The following is a 20441-nucleotide window of genomic DNA, read 5'->3' on the forward strand; positions in this document are numbered from 1 at the left end:
CCACTGATGAGAAAAAAAATCTGCCACTGAAAAAGGCACCAGGTCCAGAGGGTTTCATGAGAGGGAACTGTAGAAACCTTTTGAATTCATCTCTGCCAACACCTTCCTCCTCCAGGAAGCACTCCTGGATTTCTCTCTTGCCAACAAGATTCTGGGAAGGCGGCTCCTCCAACATGCCCCCAACAACTCTTTGCAGACGAGTCATATCATATCATATCTGCCATACCATAACTGCCATGCCATACCATATCATAACTGGATCTGCTATTCAATTTCTCCTGGACAGTAAGCTACCTGAGGGCAGGAACCATCCTTTATTTTTCATTGCTCCCTAGTCACCAGTATAGCAGCTGACATTCACTGACTAGGTGAATACGGTAAATGAAAAAGCAGAAGGCACAATCGTCATTACTCTGATGTCTCTACAGGAGCTGCCTGACATACTCATAAGAAGGCAGAATAAATGGGAAGAAACCAACATGCTAACAGTCATTCGATTGAGATTTCCTCCTATTATTCAAATATTTGTAATGGAGTTAAGTGATTTTTATAGGGAGGGAATAGTAATTTACACATTTAACTGGGCCAAAGAGGAGAAAGGAAGCGGGAGGCTGGGAGGATTCTGCAGGCAGGCTCTTCTGCTACCTCTGCTTCCTCTCTCTGGCTCAGTCCCTGGACAGACATGGAGGCCTGGACAGGGGCCCCTGCCCCCCTCCCTTCATGCCTCACAGGGGACCCCCAGCCAGGAGAAGGCGAGGAGGCAGGGTGGGCACCCGCAGGAGCCTGGGCTAGACAGAAAGATCCTGCAGGCCCAGGCAACAGCTCTGGAAGTTCCCTCAACACCAGAATCCTTCTGCAATCTGGAAACACAGCTTCCCAAATTTTAGCAAGAGCACCTGTGCCCCTGTGCCCCAGAGCCCTAGTCCTGGCAGCCCTGTTTCCCCTTCAATATGAGCCAACAGCCACTGACCTCTCACTCCCCGGCAAAGATCCAGCTCCGAATCTCCCCATCATTCAGGCATGGAGCCCTGGCCACATTCCTGGTTAGCAGCTGCCCCCTGGTCATGATCATGGACCTTCCCATTCCCCAGGGCCTGGCACTGACCACCCATCCAGGCTGGCATTCAGTACGATGCCCACCCCTCCCTGTACTGGACACAGTCAGCTCTAAGAGGGGCAAGGAAAATAGGCCTATGGAGCTAAGCTGTGAGGACGCAAAGGCCTAAGAACGATATAATGGACTTTGGGGACTTGGGAGTGAGGGAAAGGGTGGGAGGGGTGTGAGGGATAAAAGACTACACATTGGGTACAGTGCACACCACTCGGGTGATGGGTGCACCAAAATCTCAGAAATCGCCACTAAAGAACTTATCCATGTAACCAAACACCACCTGCTCCCCAAAACCATTGAAATAAACATTACAAAAGATAGGTCTAGAGTGAGGCCAACTGCTGAGTCTTGGGAAGGAAGTGAGGGGCAGGTGGGCTTGTCCTGGGGCCCATCTCAGGCCCCTGGGGGCTGAAGAGAGCCAGGGACTAAGAGGTAAGAACCAGGCACAGGCTCCAGCGAGACCCCAAGAAATTAGGGGGCCTGCAGGGGAGCCGGGGGGTGAGGGTGGTGGGCAGGGAGATCTCTGGGGGGACAGCAATGTGGGGTGAGGGTGGGAGGGGAACCCAAGAAGCTGCTGTCTCCTACGTCAGGTCCTAGGCAGAGGGCCCCTGGGACAGCCCAGGGCTGCAGGTGAGCCGCTGGGAGGGAACTGGGTCAGGTGTAAGGAAACCGGCAGAGCCACCCCAGGGCGGCTGCCCCAGCTGGGGGGTGGGGGTGGGGGTTGCTGGAGGAGGGAGTGCGATCAAGGGGCTAGCTGGAGTCCCCTCAACTTGGCCTCAGCCTCCTGCTGTTACCCACCCCCCTTGCCAAAGGCCACCTAGCTGGCCCTGAAGGGGGACAGGTGGGTCTGTCCCAAGGCCAGTTCCTTTCTCTCAATCACAGTGGCTCTGGCTGCCCTCAGAGTTTGTCCTAGGAAGTGGGTGCAGGGCCTGGATCCAGACAGGAGGGGCCCGCAGGTGGGTTTTAGGATTCGGGAAAGGGAGGGGAGAGTGGGGAAACTGCTGTGGCCGCCCTCTAGTCCCCCAGGGGCGAGGGCTCACTCACAGTTCCCAGCAGAGGAGGAGGAATGAAGGCCCCAGGCTCCTTCCAGTCCCGGCTGCCAGCTCAGGTGCGGCGCCTCCAGGGCTGCTTGTATAAGAAGGTGCAGGGGCCTGGCTGGAACTTCCCTCCCAGCGGCCAATGCTCCAGCAACAGGGGCGGGCTCCAGGCCAGCTCCACCTGCCTGGGCCTTCCCACCCTGGGCGGGGATGGTGACCACACCCTGAAATCCCAGAGTCAGGACCACAGCCACGGGAAGAGTCCCAGAGTCAGGATCACAGCCATGGGAAGAGTTTCAGAGTCCCCTTTATTGCACTGGCTTTGGCCTGGCTTCCCAGGGCTCCCTGAGTGGCCTCTTTGGGGGAGGGGAGGAGTCATCCCTGCTTACCTCCCCTGTCTCTCTCTCCCCTCTCAGAAGGGTTTGCTTCTGCCCTCTCCTGGGCAGCAAGAGAACAGGAGATGCCCCTCTCCTGGGACATCAACTCTTCCACAGCAGGACTGGGCACACAGGATGCTCAGAAGAAGGAGCACATGCCTGCCTTCGGCTTGTACTGTTCTTGCCGAGGGGAACATGGTGGCCAATCCTAAAGGCCACCAGGCTGAAACTGAACCTGGTGGCCAGGGTGGGGCTTTGGGTCAGAGGGCCTGGAACTGTCCTGGACACAGCCACTTCCTGGCTGTGTGAGCTTCATCCTGTCACTAAACCTCCCTGAACCTCTGTACTCAGGGCAAATGGAGGTGTCCGTGCCTGCCTTCCAAGCTGCTGGGAGCTTAACACTGGGTATAAGCCTTTGAGCAAGAGCCCACAGGATTCTTAGCCCCTTTGGGACTGCGTCTTGCCACACTTTGTCCCCAGTGTCCAGAATAGTGACCAGCCCACCCCAAGTGCTCAATATGTGCGACTAGAGTGCATGGGGAGTGGCAAGGCTGTAAAACACCATCCACGGCAGGAACTCCTCTGTTCTGGGGGTCCCTGGCCCTGCCCAGTAGCCTGCCCTAAGCCCTGAGCTGCTGCCTGACAGACGGGTGTCCCCATACACTCCCCAGTGCCCCCATGGCATGCCATCCCCACATCCTGCCCCCTCTGTTCTGCACCCACTTTCTTCTGAGATCCCTTCTCAGCAACGACCTCCTCCCCATCTTCAGGCTCCCCATCTCCTGCCCACCCACCTGAACGTGGGGACCACGTTTCCATCCATGACCTACACCCCCTCTGGCCACACTGTGTCTCTCCTCCTGCCCGTTGTCCACACGCTCAAATTGCACATTCACTTCTCTCTTGACCACTGCTCTCTGCCTTCAGCACCCCCCGACCAGCTGAGCTTCTAGTGGCCACTTCGGATAAGTGTCATATGGCCTTTCTCTCACGTGACCTTCCTGTGCGTCCTTCTTCTGGACACTTCTTGGCCTCTGAGCCAGCACTCTCACGCTTCTCTTCCCTTCGTCTGGCACCTAAATCCAGGCGGCCCCATCTTTTCTCCACCCTGCTCCTCCCCAAGTCAGCCCCCCCTCAGTAAGCAGCACCACTGTCTGCCCACAAGTGCCAGCCGGGAATCTAAAACTCAACCCGATTTCCCTCCCACCTCCCTCGGCCCCCAGGCCCTGCCCATCCACCTCCCAAACCTCTGTTACCACCACATGCCCACGAGACCACCAAGAGCTTCGGCCGTGCTTGAAGCCCTGGCCACAGGGATTTTTTTCTCAGTCCCACTCCTGTCTCTGCTAAAAGCCTCACAGCGGCTGCAGGATAATGTGCACATTCTTGGCAAGCGCCCATGAGGCCCTGCCCGGGTGGGTACCCACTCCCAACCCCATGCTCCACTCTGAGCCCCGGCCCCATGTCTTCTCTTGCTGGCCTCCTATCCAAGTGGGTGAGTCCCCTAGGACCGTGGCTGTGCCTCAGTCCTCTCTAGATCCAAAGGCTTACCAGGGCTTGGCAGGTATTTAGCTAGTTCATGCCTAATGAACAAGTGAATGGGCCTGGAGGGTCATGGTGAGTAAATGCCACCTGGGACAACTAAGAGCAGGGGTGGGGTTCCCTTGCAGGGCAGGAGCAACTCCCTACCCTGGACTTTGATGGGGGTGGAGCACCAGGGAGACCCACAGCTGCCTCTTGAATAAAGCTCCGTGCAGGGAATGTGGTTTTATTGCACCCATCGCACCCATCGCACAGGGAAGGAAACAGGACCAGAGATGCAAGGTGACTTGTGGATGTCACACAGTGAATTAGGGCCACAAGCGGGGCCAGGGAGCTGCCTGTCTCTGGCCAATGTCCTAGCTCCCCCCTGGGTAAGTCCCCTACCCCCATCACCGGTGCCCCTCCCCCCAGATGCCACTGCAACTGGGAACCTGCTGGGAGCTGGAGGAAGGATGGGCAGAGGGGCCACCAGGCAGGCGCTCTGGCAGCCGGGGTGATCCGTCTTCTCAGGAGATGTCAGGACCTGGGCAGTCTCCTTCCTCTTTTGTCCTGGGGCCTTGGGTGTTGGCCCTTGGGCGGACCTATAGAGCCCTGGCTCATAGGTAAAGGGCTGCCACACCTCTGACCTCCTCAACACACACTCTCTGTGCACTCTGTCTGAGCCAGACCCTGGGCCAGATGCGAGGTTCAAAGAGCAAGGCCATTCCCCCACCTCCAGGGACTCCGTTCAGATGGGCAGGCACCCTCCCACCGTCACCAGGACAGAGAATGTGGAGAGGCCCGGAAGTGCGCCACCGGGAGCCTGCGCAGGAAACGGAGGGGTGCTGCGAGGGAAGAGCGCTGGGATCCAACCACCCATCCCAGAAAAGCTGCCTGGCCGGCTGGCAGGGGCGCGAGACAGGAACCCGCCGCGGTGCCCAGCCCCGCCCGCCGGATGCCGTTCTCCACTCTGGCCACAAGGCGGCGGGCTGCCGCTGCAGAAGCCCGAGGGAAGGCGGCGGAGACCCAGGGAAGCCAAACGAGGACGACCCAGTCTGGGTGGACTGCCTGCTGCTGCCAAGCGCTTCGAAGCCTTACCTCGTTTAAGGCTCACAACCCTAATCCTTAAGTATTGTGCTTACACCAGAGGTCGCTGGGCCTGGGGGAGCGTCCTCGCGTGTAAGTGGCTGTCAGCAGCTGGCAGGTGACCCAGCAGAGTCCAGTTCCCCTTTCCCTAGTCTCAAAACCTGAGCTCTGCATTGTAACCAGAGGGGCAGAGGGAAGACCCAGCAGCGGGCCTACGGAGGGGTGTCTCCTTCGTCTGGGCATCCCAGACTCAGTCCTGGCACACGGTGGGCATCAATGTTCATGGTAATGACATCAGGTACAGTGAAAGAAATCAGGGGCTCCCAAGGTTCAGAGGTCATCTGTCCACCCCCTCCCTTTGGACGCCTGACTTTCACATCCACCCTCTCATCTGACCCCAGGATCCTGGGAGACTGGCAAGGCGGTTGAGCAGGGGCAGGCCAGCAACCCCCCGTTCTGTGCCCAGATGCGCTTCGGAATACGCAACAGCTGGGACTTGGAAAGATAATATGGGGCACACACCTGCTATAGGTTATATAAGCTCCCAGCAGGGCTTGGGGCAGCAGCAGACCATCGAAGAACAAACCGAGACCCTGAGAGAGGAAGGGAACTGCCTCTAGATCATCACACGGCCGATGGCAGATGGCAGAACGGTTCTGAGCATCCTTTTTCCCCTCGAGCTGCCCCTCCCTGAAAAGTTCCTAAAGTTCAAAATGTCAGGGTCGCCCAGAGTGTTCTGAGGATGTAAGAAGTGCTCTATTTTCGATTTCCCGGATTAACACTACTGGACTCTGAAGAGGGGGGAAAAACAACCTCACTTAACCGGACGTCTTTCTGAAACAAACGCATCAAGAGTTCTTTAAAAAAAGGAACTGAAATGCTGGAAGCACCCTGAAAGGGAAGCAGACGCCTGACTTTCACATCCACCCTCTCATCTGACCCCAGGATCCTGGGAGACTGGCAAGGCGGTTGAGCAGGGGCAGGCCAGCAACCCCCCGTTCTGTGCCCAGATGCGCTTCGGAATACGCAACAGCTGGGACTTGGAAAGATAATATGGGGCACACACCTGCTATAGGTTATATAAGCTCCCAGCAGGGCTTGGGGCAGCAGCAGACCATCGAGCTCATTTCCTTTTCTGCAGCGAAACATGAATATTTACACAAGTGCGATAAATAAAGACCATCAGCAGCCTCACATCAGTTCAAGCGCAATTTTGCCACCAATCGGATTACGAAAAACCTCTGGACTTTCAGGGAACTTTGGGAATTGCTGATGAGGGACTGGGGGCCTGCACCGCTCGTTTCGCGGTTGGGGAGAGGGCGCTCATCCGCAGTCTTCAAACAGAGGTGGGCGTCGTGCCCGACGCTGAGCGGAGCGGGTCTCCTCGCGCCCCGGCTCCGTGCGGACGCGGTCGCCAGCGCGCCTCCCTGCCTCCGAGTCCCCCCGTCCCCGCTCCCGGGGTGGTACCTGCTCCGCGCTCTCCTCCCGCGGCGGGCCATGCACGTCCTGGATGACCTCGTAGACGTTCTCTGAGTCGCTGCGCGCCAGGGGCCGCGGGCATACCCAGGAGCCCGCCACGCTGCAGGCCTTGAAGCTGCCGCTGCTTCCTAGGAGGCCGAAGGGAGGCGAGACCGCGGCGCGCGCCAGGTCGTCCAGGGACTGCGCTGGCCGCACAGGCGCCGCGGGCCGCAGATACAGGCAGGCGGGCAGGCCGGGCGCCAGGCTGCTGCGCTGGGTCGCGGCGCCGCGTTGCGCAGGGCCGCACAAGGAGCTGGCTCGGCCTCGGGGCTCCGCGGGGGCGCCGTCGGGGCCCGCGGCCGCTGCTGCGCTCACAAACCGGTAGTCATGGGCCAGCGGCTCCGGGGCCGCGAGGCCTGGGTGGGGACCTGGCGGCGGGGCGGCGGCAGGGTTGCCCAGCGCGGGCAGCTCGCGCACGTACTGCGCGGGCAGGTAGAAGGGGCGGCCACCAGGCTCACGCCGCACGTGCCACCAGTGCTCGGTGCTGCGCCGCAGCAGCCGGTAGCGCTCATTGGGCCGGATGGCCACGCGGCGCCCGTCCTTGCCGGTGTACTCGAAGGGGTGCTCCACCAGCACGTACACGTCCCCCTCCACGTCCGCCGCCATCGCGGCCGCGGCGTTTTCCTGCAGGCAACAAGAAGGAGGGCCGCGGAGGTCAAGACCACCTAGCCCGGGATAGCCCCGCACTCGGGGACAGACTTAGGTTCGAGTCCCGATCCTGCACTCGCCGTTCGCCTTCGGGCCTCAGTTTTCCCATCTCTAAAATGGCAACTTGCATAAAATCACATCTAAGGCTTCCATTCTTACACTCAGTGCTGGAATTAGGACAACCCCTTCGTCCCGTGGGGTTGATTATAAGATTTGGCCCTTGCTTCAGTCCTGCGGTGGGGAGATTGTGAGTAGCCTTGGTCCAAATCGACTACGAGGGAAGCCTTGGCTTTAAAACAAGGGGTGATTGCCTGCTCTAAGGTTGACACCACGCTTGCTTAATAGTTGACTGAGCCTTATTTTTCCCGTCAGTTAAGTAGGAAGAACACCCCATTTACTGCCGCTACCCGGCCCTGTCCCACCTGGACGCCTCTCGCCCTCAGAGAATCCACAGAGGGTCTGGTAGCACTGCCTCCCTCCAGGAGCTTGCGCCCCGACCCCCTGGTCAGAGTTGGGATGCGGGCTCTGCAGGGGGCCCAGCGAACAGCTCTACCTGGGGGCTGTCCCTGCCCCGCTTAGTCCAAGGGCCTTGATGTAGAGGCCTCTGCTGCCAATGCGGGGGAACCGGTTCTCTCGGTTTCTCTTTCCTTCCCCAGCTGCATCACCGCAGACGTGAGCCCGAGCCCGGCCCGCCCAGCCCGGCCCGCGCCGCCCCCTGCTCTCTGGCTCTCACGCCGCCTCCTGAAAGGCCTGAAAGGCCCTGCCCCTGCGGCCTGCCCACCTGCCCTGTGACCTCTACAGTGTCCCCACGAGAGTGGCTCCTGGAGAATGCACTCTGAGACAGTGACTATCAGTGCGGAGTCCCAGAGCGGGGCCCCCCAAAGCTCTCTGGAGTGGTGGGCACATGCCCCGCTCCCGCCCCGGCTCCCGGTTGTCAGGGATGGGGGAGAGCCTAACTAAATCTGCCTGCGCCCCTCCACCAAAGCCATGAGTCGGTGGTCTTCTCCGGAAGTGCATGGCCCCTCCAAACTCCCACACTGACCACACTTCCTCCTGCCCCCTAAGCTGGCGGGGACCCGGGACCAGGAGACCGCCGCTTGCCGAGGCAGAGGGACCGAAGGAGCAGGGTCCAACCGGGGCCTCTGCAGGGCTCCTTCGACACTTTGTCAAGCGTTCCTCGACGAGGAAAGGGAGTAAACTGAGTCACTAAGCTAATTGGGCCCTGGAGGCGGGGTCATCGAGCTGCCCAGAGCTGAGCCAACAAACCCCAAGGAGGACACTCCCCCAGCGCCCCTTCCCCCTGGACCCCGCAGCGCACTCACGTCGGCTGGGCGGGCCTCAGGGAGCCCATGGGCTGGGTGGGCGGAGCCGGCGGTGGCAGCAGGTTAGGCCCCTACCATCGCCCTGGGCGGGGTTTCCAGGGGCGAGGCCGGAGAGGCTGCGCGGAACCGGAGCTGGCAAATGGAGCAAAGAGGGACAGGGACGCTAAGGAGTGCTGTCACCGATACCCAAAGCAGCCGTGTCTGGGCGGGGCGAGGAGGAGCCTGAATGCCTCTGCTGGGGACCTCGGGGGGCATTGGGACGAGGCCCAGAGCAGAAGGCCGGGACCCGGAGCCGCGACGGCTGCGTCTGAAGGGGCACTGGCGGGTCTCGAGTGGAGCCCAAGGAGGGTGGGACCGCCCCTGCTCCGCCTTCCCCCTGCCCCCCTCCCCCCCCAGATTGCTGTCTCGGAGTCCCTGCGTCCCTCCCGTGCGCGGCTCTGGGAATGCCGGGCTGGGGCTGGTTGTCTCGTGCGGGCGTTCCCGTTCCCGGGGAGGTCATTTGCACCCTGAATCACCCACTGCGAGCCCTTCCAACAGGATTGCAGACCCGCCCGCTCCGGGCCCACCTCCTCCCTCACCAGGGCCTTTCCCGAGGCAGCCCGGCCAGGCCTGGAAAAACTCCGAGCGGGATTCCCAGCACAGGGACGCCCACTGGAGCTCAGTGTCTCGGGCTGGATAAGAAGGGGACCCGGCCTCGGTTCCTTCCCCGACCCTGGGGAAACACAGAGAAGGGGAGGGATTGGGGGAGCAGGGAGGATCCCTGGAGCGCGAGAGCGCACCAGGAGCCAGGAGGTCCCCTGCATCCACTGCCCAAGCTACAGCGGCGTCAACGCCTGGGTCGGCGCTGGCAGCCTGGGCCTGCTCTCCTCCCGCCCCCAGATGGAGGGCAGCCCTTCGCCTACCTTCTCCTCCCCGTGGGATGCGGCCCGCGCAGCTCCCGCCCCAGCACGGAGACAAGGGGAGCAGGCGCGCGGAGCTACCGGGTGCGGACCCGCCACCTGCCGCACCCTTCCTTCCCCCACCCTGCCCCTTTCCCTACCCCCACCCCACCTCCCACCCCAAATCCCGCTCGGCGCCCCACTCCTGACCCTGCTTGCCCGGGCACCTCGGGGCGTCCGCTCGCCGGCCTCGCCTCCACTTGCCCCGGCAGGCGCGCGTGGGCTCGGCGTCCCGCGCTCCCTCCTCGACCGTGCGACTCCGGCGCTGCCGGGTTTCCTGTTCAACAATATAACCAGGGAGGCACCGGCGGAGAGCGCCCGGCAGAACTTCCTCCCGGACTGGGGCTGGGCTGTGGTTGCGAGAGACAATCCCCGGTGTCCTGGCTTCCTGTCCCCTCTGGGCCGGGCCAGCGCCTGACGAGCAAAGACGCCATCCCCTCCCCTGCACTTCCCGGGATCCTGGGCCACACCTGGCTGTCTCCAGGGAGGAAGAGGCTGCGGGGCTGAGACGGTGGGACTGGGGAGGGCGGGAGCCTCCCCCGTAGCTTCTCCTGGCCAGATTGCCCTCCCCCCATCCCCCACCCCCTCTTGATCCTTGTGGGTTAGGGGGGCCACCCTCCAATCCGTCCACAGGGTAAGCTCAGAACCACCTCCAGGAGTCCAGCCCCAGGGTCCTCGCCTTGGGGGTTTTCTGTTTGGGAATTTTCTGCCTCTCTGGACAAGCAGCCTCGCCCTGATCTGAGCCTGCACTTACTCCAGACGTTACAAGCCACAGCCCCAGCAGATCCCCCACCCTCAGGGGCCCCAAGGAACAGTTGTGCCTGTGGACCTGGCTGTGTGTGCCAGGAGCTGGCTGATTCAGGCCAGTGTTCTGGGAGGAAGAGGGGCCCGCACCCCAGGCCATGGCCCCTCTTGACACCACCTCCTGGGGGTCCAGGGTTGGGTGGGAAGCTGAATCTGGCCAGGCTCATTCTGGAACTCCCTTACCTCTGTATCTTTGCCTCTGCTAGGCATTGCCCACCCGTGAGTCCCCACTTCCTCTGAGAATCTCAGTGTGTCTGAGGCTTGGTGGCACCTTGGGACCCTCCAGGGTAGGCACACAGCAGAACTTGGCATTGGTCTTTGGTGCCTGACATGCTTAGAAAATATCTTCTCTCCCTCCCTACCTTTTAGGTGCCTCCCCACCTGCAGCACAGCCAGGCAGCGCTGGCACTGGCGATGGTCTTTGGTGGGATCAGGCTGGTATGATGCCCCACTCTGCTGCTTGGCGGCTGGTAGGCCTTGGGAGCTCTGCCTTATCTCTGTAGCTCAGTTTTCTTTCCTATCAACGGGATAGTAACACCCACTTCGCTGGATTACTGCGAGGATTAAATGAGGTCCACTAAGCAGAGCTTACCACATGCCCAGCGCACACAATATACCAGCTATTTTTTTTTTAAGACGGAGTCTCACTGTCGCCCAGGCTGGAGTGCAGCAGTGCGATCTCCGCTCACTGCAACCTCCGCCTCCGGGTTCAAGTGGTTCTCCTGCCTCAGCTTCCTCAGTAGCTGGGATTACAGGCATGCACCATCATGCCCGGCTAATTTTTGTATTTTTGTAGAGACGGGGTTTCACCATGTTGGCCAGGCTGGTCTTGAACTCCTGACCTTGGATGATCCAACCTCCTCAGCCTCCCAAAATGCTGGGATTACAGGTGTGAGCCACCATGCCTGGCTATATCAGCTATTATGACTACTTATATTATGTGATAAACTCTTGGGGGTTGGATTGGAATCTCCAAACTGCCCATCCTCCTTCAGGCAGAAGAGGAGAAGGGGAAGTCCCAGCTACTCGGGAGGCTGAGGCAGGAGCATCGCTTGAACCCGGGAAGTGGAGGTTGCAGTGAGCCAAGATCACGCCACTGCACTCCAGCCTGGGCATCAGAGTGAGACTCTGTATCAAAAAAAAAAAAAAAGAGGGGAGAAAGGGATACAGGTACCCTCAGAGGCGCTTTGCTGAGGCTGGAGAGGGCCTGAGCCCACTGGCAGGGCAGCACCAGGTCACATGCCATGGCCCTCCACTGGGCCTCCCTCCCCCAGTTTCTCTTCTCTGGGCCTACCATCTACTGTCCTGGAGGGAGGTGAGGCCCTTGGGGGAAGGTAGGGCACCTAGATGGGCAGAGGGTGCCACCTTGTAATCTGAAAAGGACCTTCAAGGACAGGAAATCACAGACCTGAATGTTGTCTGTTTCCATCCCATTTTACTGCAACCTGATTTCCCTGAGAATTAGTCTGTTTCCTGCTCCTGTTCTTAAAATGGACAGCAGTGTGGGTCTCCCCTTGGAGGGATCCCCTGGGCTTCTCCTGGAACTTCTGAGGAAGGTCAGCGGCCAAGTAAAAGTCATTTTGAGCCCTAAAACCATGAGCCCTGAATCGGGGACTCTGCTTAAATAACCCATCTTTCCTGAGCCCCAGCTCTCCTTTATTTCTCCTCTGAGAAATGTCCCCTGTATCCTGAGGTTTCACATGACCCAGTGTCAAGGGTCTGTGCTTTGACATTTAAGTCACAGGAAAAGAAGCCACCGGCATGGGATCAGCTGGAGTTGTTATACAAGTGTGAGTACCCCTCCCCAGAGACCCTGACTGCTGGGCTTGGCAAGGTGGCTTTCTTCCTCTCTTCTCCCTGCCCACTCCTGGCATGCAAGCCCTCTGCCTACAAGTGTTTGTCACGGACCTCCCAAGCCTTCCCCTGTGCCAGGGACTAACAGGAGGGTGGGGGCCCCTGACAGATGGTAACGATGGCTGGTGGTCTCCTCCCCGGCAGTGGCAGTGTTAGAATTCAGAAGCCAGACCAGTGATGAGAAAGATCAGGTCTTTACTGCAAAATCATTCAAAACTCACACGGCAGCAATTCCTTCAATATATTGCAAAGACTCCTCAGGGCCAGAGCCCTGCTCACTAGGAACAGTGTGTTGCATAAAATAACATTTTAAACATAGTGTGGGCACTACCTTTCTGCGGGAGGGGAGGCAGGAAGAGTCAACGCATCAGAAAGCACTGGCAGCTTCTGGGGAATGGGCCCCTCAGGGCCTCAACCCTGCTGCCTCCAAGGGCACCTTCAGAGAGAATCCTCACAGGCCCAAGACCTCCTCAGGCCAGGCTCCTGCCCACTCAGGGATGGGGCAATGAGGGTTCTGACTAGGCCGGGCTTGTGGTGGAGCGTTAATGTGGGCCATGGCGGTGCATAAACCCAGCTCCTGGCTTAGGAGGCGTTGGCGTCCGGGCACAGGTGTGCGCCATGACCGGGAGAAGCTGTGCGCAGCCTCCACCTGCCTGCCACCACCGCCTCTGTTCTGATGCACAGGGATCCAGCTCCAAGGCTGGGTGGGTGACTCAGCAGCTGATCGCCCCCAGGGAAGGGTGGAGGTGGGCTCATCTCTGACAGTGACATGCGGATCTCCACCTGAGGCCTCAGACTCCAAGCTGAGCGCAGGTAAGACAGCTAGGACTGAGGGCCTGCTGGGTCCAGGAGAGGTGGAGGATGGCGACAGAGAGACCAGCAAACCCACATTTCCCCAAAGCCTGGAGGGTCTGAACATCGCTTTGAAAACAATTCCAGGCTCCCACCCCAGCCTCAAGGCCCCTTCAAAGGCAGTCCTGCTCCAGGGAAGTTCTTCAGTCTCCAGTGTCCTGGCTGGGCAAGTTCAGTGATGCTGTGGGAATTCATGGCTTTGTGAGGCGGCAGCTGCATCCACAGGGCAGCTCCCCGGCACGCCCCGCACAGCTTAGGGCAAAGGACCAGGTCACTTCTCCACAGTGCAGGGCATGGCTGCCTGCCCTCTCTGGGGTCCTGCCTATCTGTGCCCTGGCAGGGGTTAGTCAGGCAGAGTGTGACCCCAGGCACCCACCAAGGTGGGCCTGGAGCATCTGCAGCAGCGCCCCTATCTGTAGAGGGGTGAGGAGGGCACGGGGATAGGGGGTGGGCAAGACGGTGACCCTCCCTAAACCGAGGAGGGCTCAAAGTGCTGACAGTGCTGGTTTCCAGTCATTTCTCCTTCTCCTAATGGGGCCAAGGCCCCCGGCTAGAGAAGAGCTAGGGGCTCTGACGCTGAGAAAGGGGTGTGCTCAGCAGGCGAGACGCACTGGGGTGAGGAGTAAAGAGACGGAGAGGAAGCGGGGTCACCAGGACTGGCCCTGCCCTGCTGAGGGGCGGTTTGGCACTGGCAGTGAGGGCCAAGGAAAGGCACTGGGTGGGCCCACAGGCCCTGTCCCAGCAGTGGCCTGCCCGCCAGCCACCCGCTGCCTCTAGGCCAGGCCTGAGTGGCTCCTGTGCACCCACTGGGGGTGAGAATGTCTTGATTTCTTGGGTGACTCGCGTAGGATCAAGAATAAAAAAATACTTTCTGTTGAAATATGAATGGGAAAAACCCACCTTAAAAAACTAGACCTTTTAATCAGGAATGTGGAATTGAAAATGCTCCCCAAGCCTCCTTTCCACAGTGTTTGGGCAGCCCTAAGAGGGGTGCCGGGACGCTGGTGAGCCAGGGCCTGGTGAGTGAAAGGCCCTGTCTGCCCGGAGACAGGGAGCATCTGGTGGTGGCCACGCCTCCTGCAGCAGAGGGGTGGTGAGGGGGCCAGGGGACATCACAGGGGCTTCCTGGGCTTTCTCTGGAAGGCCGGTGCTCTGGTCACATCTGAGGGTCTTCCTGACAAGGGGACACAGCTGTGACACGGTGAGTATCCTGGGCTGATGGCAAACCCAGCTGGGATGGCTGAGCCACACTCACCCCCGGCCTTCAGAGCGGGGTCAGCAGATGGGCATCAGGCGAAAACATTCTGTTCCTGGTATTTGCGCCGGCGGGCACAGCGGGGGCAGCCCTTCTTCACCACAGCCTGGCAGCTCTGGTGGAAGACGGTCTTGCACTCGGCACACCTGGGGAGAGAGCAGCACGCCTGCTGGTGCTGGCTGGGCTGGAGGTTGCCCTGTGGCCACGCTGGCCAGCGCTTTTGACCAGAACCCATGATACGGCTGTGACGTACTGTGTAACCCATGCACGCACACTGTACCTCTCCATTCCGGAACAGGAGATTCTCAAAACAGTGCTTACCCATATGTCACACAATGCACACTGATATTGTCTGTCCTACTACATTTTTTTATAAATGCTGCTTGAGAGTCATTAAAGATTTCTTGCCTGTATTTAAAAAACATTTACTTATTTTATTTATTTTTCAGAGTCTTGCTCTGTTGCCCAGGCTGGAGTGTAGTGGCATGAAATCGGCTCACTGCAACCTCTGCCCCCCAGATTCAAGTGATTCCCCTGCCTCAGCCTCCCAAGTAGCTGGGATTACAGGTGCCCACCACCACACCTGGCTTATTTTTGTGTTTTTAGTGGAGACGAGGTTTCATCATGTTGGCCAGGCTGGTCTCGAACTCCTGACCTCAAGGGATTCACCTGCCTCGGCCTCCCAAAGTGTTCGGATTACAGGCGTGAGCCACCACGCCCGGCCAAGATGGTATAATTTAAAAAACTCAGCCCCAGGCCCATTCAGGGCTGAATCCCGGCCAGTGGACACCGACAGAAAAAGAACTAATGTTCCCAGTTCAGTTTTCCACTCCCACATGGGTTGCAGGAAGTCTGGACACATTTTTCCATTGAGAGGTTGCTGATAATGAGCAATAACTGGAACAAGAGTGATCATTTCAGCAACAGAGGCAGTGGCAGTGGCAGGTACCACCCACCAGGTGCCCACTTTGTGCCTGGTCTCATGCCAACAGTACAGGGCAGTAACTCATACAATCCTCCTCAACCCATGCATACACTGTGGCTCCAGCAGGCTCCACTCAGAGAGCCAGCAGCCACCTCTAGGAAGACAGATGGTTCTGTAGAGGCAGAGGAGTCCTGGGAAAGCTTGTCTTGTCTCCTGAGCTGGACCGGAGCTGGCCATGACTGCCCAGGGCATGGGCCGTCCCAAACAACTGCACCATCCCTTGGCACGGCACAAAGCCGATGTTCAATACGCTCCTGCCCATAGAACGAGGCCTGCTGCCCTGAGTGCTTGGGCCAGGCTGTGGGTGTGGGGAAGGGTGGGGCTGGGAGACAGCTGGCTGGGTGTCCCACATACCTGACTGTGGTGTCAAACTCAAAGGGGAAGATGATGTCGTGGTGCCGGCAGATCTGGCAGATGAAGCCGCGCTGGGTGCACAGGTCGCAGTGGTAGACGTGCTGGGAGGCGAATTCGATCAGGGCCTTGAGGAATCCTTCATACACCCCGTCTGCAATCTGCGGAGGGCAAGTAGGAATCCTTCATACACCCTGTCTGCGATCTGTGGGGGGCTGGTAAACTGAGGCCCCAGGCCTTTCAAGCACCTGCACTGAGGCGCCATGGCACCCTGCCTGGAGAACTTCTACCCCCCGTTTCCACGTGGGCAAGAAAAGAAAACCTCGCTGAGTCAGGCTGAGCAGTGCCAGCGTCCAGCCCGTGGGCACTGAGGTCACTCAGGGCTAATGGGACTCACAGATGAGACCCGACTCCACTGTACCCGCCCCCTGGAGAAAGGAGTATTCCAAACTCTTCCTGTGATCCTGGGGTTGCTGGAGTGCTTGCTTATTCCAGGGTGCTGCGGGTATCCGTCCCTGCCCAGGAAGCCGGGGCAGCAGCAGGGCAACCCACCCTGAGCTGCAGAAAAGCTGCAGACTGCTGTCTTCAGTAAACTACAGACACCCCCCTCCCATCTTCCCTGCTGACTTCTCCGGGAATGAGGCCTCTCTGGAGGTCTGGGCGGGGGAAGCATGACACTCACCTGCTGGAGGTCAGCAACACTGAACCTATGCGGAGACTCCAGGAGATAATCCCTGTGGTTGAGCCTTCAAACAAAACACAAGCGATTCTTTAGAGAGGTTTCCAAGACCCGGGCCAACCTGTGTTGTTTGTTTTCATTCCCCTGGCACTGCTCACCAGGCAGACACCTGCCGCCTGGGCGGGGCAGGGGCTAGGAGCGTAATTCGGCCTGCCTGGGCTTGGGGCCTGGTCTTCAAGGTAACTAGCTGGTGGGACCTTGGGCAAGTTACTCAACCTCTCTGAACCTTGGGTTTCCCTCTCTGGGAAATGGAGTTGTCTGGATTAAGTAACTTATTTAAAGCATTTGACTTGGTGCCGAGCTCACAGTAAACACGTAATTAATCATAAGGAGGAGGATGGGTGCTGACACCTGGGACCCGGAACTGGGCTAAGAGCTTCATACGCATTCATTCATTTGATTCTCACAATAATCCTGTGAGGCTGGTACTATCACAATCCCAACTGAGAAGAGGAAATAGGTTAAATCACTTGCCTGAGGTCACACAGCTAGTAGGCGGGAGAGCTGGAGTTTGAACATAGGGGCCTGGCTCCAGAGCCTGCACCCCTGTCTACCTGGCAAATGCCTAGAGATGAAGGTTGTTGTCCTTATTGCCACCATTACATACCAGGGACAGTGCTGGGGACAGTAATGCACAGGATATGGCCTCTGCCCTCCTGTTTGGCCCCTGGTTTGGCTGAGGGACAGACATTAAAGTGTCTGGTTTCCGTGCTACACGAGAGCAACTGAGACGTGTCCTAAGTACAGCAGATCCCATTTCAGAGGTGGCCGGGGCAGCAGAGAACAAAGGCTCAGCCGCCAATGCAGCTCTAGTTTCCACTACACCAACGGGAGGGATCCAGGGGGCCCCATCCTGAGAGATGGAGAGGAAACACCTGCAGAAAGTTCCCTGGTACAAAACCTGCCTGGCCTGGCTGTGTGTTTGGGTGGGTACTGGCGGTGGGAGGTTACTCCAAGTCAGAGGATGCTTGGGAACCTGCCCCAGGATGCCCCAGACATCTGGGGACAGGATGGTGCCAGCCCTGGGTCTGGGCCTCCCGGGTGCAAGCTGTGGAGCATCTGGAATGGGGGCTTGGCCTTGTCCCAGCTGGTGGCCTCAGCTGTGGTCCAGGGGAGCCCAAACCGGGGAGACAGTAAGTCCCACCAAGCAGCCATATAGGCCAAGATGCCAACTGGCCCCTCAGTTTACCAAGCTGGTGTCCCCAGTAAACTTCCTGCACTCTAGGAAGGGAAGCTGCCATTTGTCACCAAGAAAACATGGGACACAGCAGGCTGGGGGGACACAGGTTGGCCCTGAGCTAGCAGGAGTGTGGGCTGATCTGGATGGAGAATTAGCTTTGCCATCCGTCCTCTGACCACAGTCGTGGAAGCTCTAGGAGCCCCTGTGCCCTGGGCCCGTCACCCTCTCAGCAAGGACTTGCAACTGGCTTCTCCGCAGTGCTCAGTCAAGGCCAGAGGGGAGAGGGTGCTGGCCCAGGGGTGAGAGGCCACTTCCCCTCCTGGCCTCCAGGAAAGAAATTCTCGTGCACTGGGGCACAGCCAGGCCTACTTGGGGCCTCAGTTTCTTCACCCACACAATGAGGAGAACCCTCTTTGTCCTCTGGTGTGAGGCTGGGAAAGAGACCACAGGAATCTGGAGGGCTCTCTAGGAGACAGGAAAATGAGGGGAGAGGTCAAATCTTAGCTCCTGGAACCGATGAAGTGATGGGGAAGGAGAGGGCCAGGCAAGGGCTGGAAGATTGGGGGGACATGGGTGGGGGCCTGGGTGCCACCTGTCTCCTGAGCCCCGACTCCTCCTCGGCCCACTGCTCCCTGGCCGTTGGGAAGGACACCGAGGTCTGGTGGGTGGACAGGGTGTGGGGCATTTCTGAGATGGCTTCCTCCCAAGGCTGGAGAGGACACTCTCAGGGGCTTCTCTGGCTCTTGGAGTCAGGTCCTAGGTCTGCTGGAGAGAATCCAGCCAGGCAGCTGCCATTAGTGCAGGACAGCTCCTCCCTGACTCCCTGACATCCAAGACCTGCCCATGCCTCAGCCCTTTCCTCCTCCTCTCAACCTTCCCTCTGGCTGACTTGGTCCAGGCCCAGCTCCCTGGAGTTAATTACTAACACCAGCTGCCACCCAGGGCTGTCCCCTTCACCAACTGCACTCTGCTGGGGCCAGAATGGTCTTTTTGTGTGTTTGTTTTTGAGACGGAGTCTCACTCTGTCTCCCAGCCTGGAGTGCAGTGGCATGATCTTGGCTCACTGCAACCTCTGCCTCCTGGGTTCAAGTGATTCTCCTGCCTCACCCTCCCTAGTAGCTGGGATTACAGGCACCTGCCACCACGCCCGGCTAATTTTGTATTTTTAGTAGAGACGAGGTTTCGCTATGTTGGCCAGGCTGGTCTCAAACTCCTGACCTCAGGTGATCCACCCGCCTTGGCCTCCCACAGTGCTGGGATTACAGGCGTGAACCACCACACCTGGTCTTTTCAGAGTGGTCTTTTCTAAGCCGTTGATCAGAAGTGACAGCCCCGTGCTCAAAACCCTTCAGTGGTTCCCCACAAGTAGCAGATCAAATCCGAAGGCCTCGAGGGCCCTTTGAGTTCTGGCCCCTGTACCCGAAGCCCAGCTGCCCAGAGCCCCTCAAGGGCGTCAGTGAGCTGTGCTCCGGCCAGCCTCTTGCTACTGGTCCCTTAGCCAGGAAAGCCAGGTTCTCCACTGCCCTTTTTACTCTTTCCTCATTTTTCTAAACCCCAGTTTAACAGACACACAATGCCACTGGTGTTGTGGCAACACGTGTGTGTGGATGGAGTGAGGTGCAGAAGCAGGTGGTGGTGGGCTCTGAGAAGGGCTGACTGAACGGTCTGCTTTATTCCCTTTCATAAATGCCCCTCGCTTGCAACACTGACCTTTGTAAAGAAGAAAAACATTTTAGAAGAAAAAAGGAAAAGAACTCTGCGTGCCCTCAGCTCAGATGCCATCTCCTCTGGAAGCTCCTTTGGCCCCTGCCAAGGCTGGATCAGGTGCCCTCAGGGCACACATGATGCTAACCCAGGGCCATCTGTGGCCCAGACTCTAGGTCCCTCACGAAGCCCTCACCACTGTTCAGGAGGCCACAGGAATGGAGGAATCACTGGCCCATTTTATAAATGGGAAAGCTGGACCCAGAGAAGTGAAGCAACTTTCCTGACGCACAGTGGCTGAGGGGCTCCCGTACTGTTTCCCCTGCCCCACGCTGTTTCCATGGGACTTCCACAGGCACGGGAAGCAGGCTGGACACATAGCAGGAGTACAGCGCTGCTGCCCAGGGACGGAGCAGGAGGGCTAGGGAGAGAGACAGGGCTGCCCCTGGTGCTCGCAGAGACAGGTCAGTAAAGCCAATGAACAGCAGGGTGGGGACGGGTGAATGGGGCTGGGGCCCACAACCCACCCCACAGGCACCTGGTCTACACAGGTCTGCAGGCCTGTGCAGGTACCTGGCTCCTTGACCAAGGAGGGTGATGAGGCCCCACCCGACCCCAGAGATTTCACCACCTGGTTAGGTGGGCAGGAGGACAGTCTCTCTGGACTCTCAGAGGTGGGGAATGAGTCAGCGCTTGCCAAGAGGTGGAGACCCAGTCACCCGCGGACGCTTGGGATGGGCAGAGCCTCCAGGGGTGAAGCCTTCTAGGGTCTAGGGTCCCACATGGTGGTCCGCGGAGGGCTTTCTGTTCTTTCAGGCCCTGCAGAGGAGACCAAGGCTCAGCTGGCAGCTGTGGGGCCAGATTCTCCTTTTTGCCTAGGGGAGAGCCCCCTGCAGCACCCCTTGAGAGCCCCTGGGGACCTGCTCGGGGCACACCCTGGTCCTGAGGAGGCCCGGCTCTGGGAGCACTGCAGCCAGGATGGAAGAGGCAGTCTTCAGACAGGCGCTCTCTAGGCTGGCCCTGTGGCGAGGGAAGGCCAGACGGAGGAACCTGGAGGGGCTTGTGAGCTGGTCCCTGCCCCCAGAAACCCAGAAGAGGCGGACTCGAAGCCCATGCTGGGCAGTAGGCACCGGCAGCCTGCTCCACATGAGGTCTGCCC

At 59.1% G+C, this 20441-nt stretch overlaps 2 protein-coding genes across 9 annotated transcripts in view; both read right to left on the bottom strand.

Moving 5' to 3' along the window:
• Positions 1-12291, bottom strand: part of LOC105468571 (Rho GTPase activating protein 27) — a 42208-nt gene extending 29917 nt beyond the window's left edge. The window contains exons 1-5 of one of the 6 annotated variants that reach the window (XR_011615900.1): positions 9709-12291; positions 9199-9332; positions 8621-8752; positions 5655-7274; positions 2156-2236 (exon numbers count right to left, since the gene is read on the bottom strand). Coding sequence is in view for 4 of the 6 variants with exons in the window: in XM_024789121.2 (XP_024644889.2) it covers positions 6600-7256 (657 nt within the window). In the remaining 2 variants the exon portion in view is untranslated. The remainder of the gene's footprint in view (positions 1-2155; positions 2237-5654; positions 7275-8620; positions 8753-9198; positions 9333-9708) is intronic. The other 5 variants (XR_011615901.1, XM_024789121.2, XM_024789116.2 and 2 more) reach the window with 5 other exon arrangements.
• A 103-nt stretch (positions 12292-12394) lies between these two features.
• Positions 12395-20441, bottom strand: part of LOC105468547 (pleckstrin homology and RUN domain containing M1) — a 62895-nt gene continuing 54848 nt past the window's right edge. For 2 of the 3 annotated variants that reach the window (XM_011718775.3, XM_011718771.3), the window contains exons 10-12: positions 16342-16405; positions 15663-15820; positions 12395-14469 (exon numbers count right to left, since the gene is read on the bottom strand). In XM_011718775.3, the coding sequence (XP_011717077.2) occupies positions 14358-14469; positions 15663-15820; positions 16342-16405 (334 nt within the window). In that variant the 3' untranslated portion in view covers positions 12395-14357. The remainder of the gene's footprint in view (positions 14470-15662; positions 15821-16341; positions 16406-20441) is intronic. The other variant, XM_071083318.1, reaches the window with a different exon arrangement.

The sequence above is a fragment of the Macaca nemestrina genome, chromosome 17 (assembly GCF_043159975.1).
Source record: "Macaca nemestrina isolate mMacNem1 chromosome 17, mMacNem.hap1, whole genome shotgun sequence".
In the NCBI taxonomy this organism is placed as follows: domain Eukaryota; kingdom Metazoa; phylum Chordata; class Mammalia; order Primates; family Cercopithecidae; genus Macaca; species Macaca nemestrina.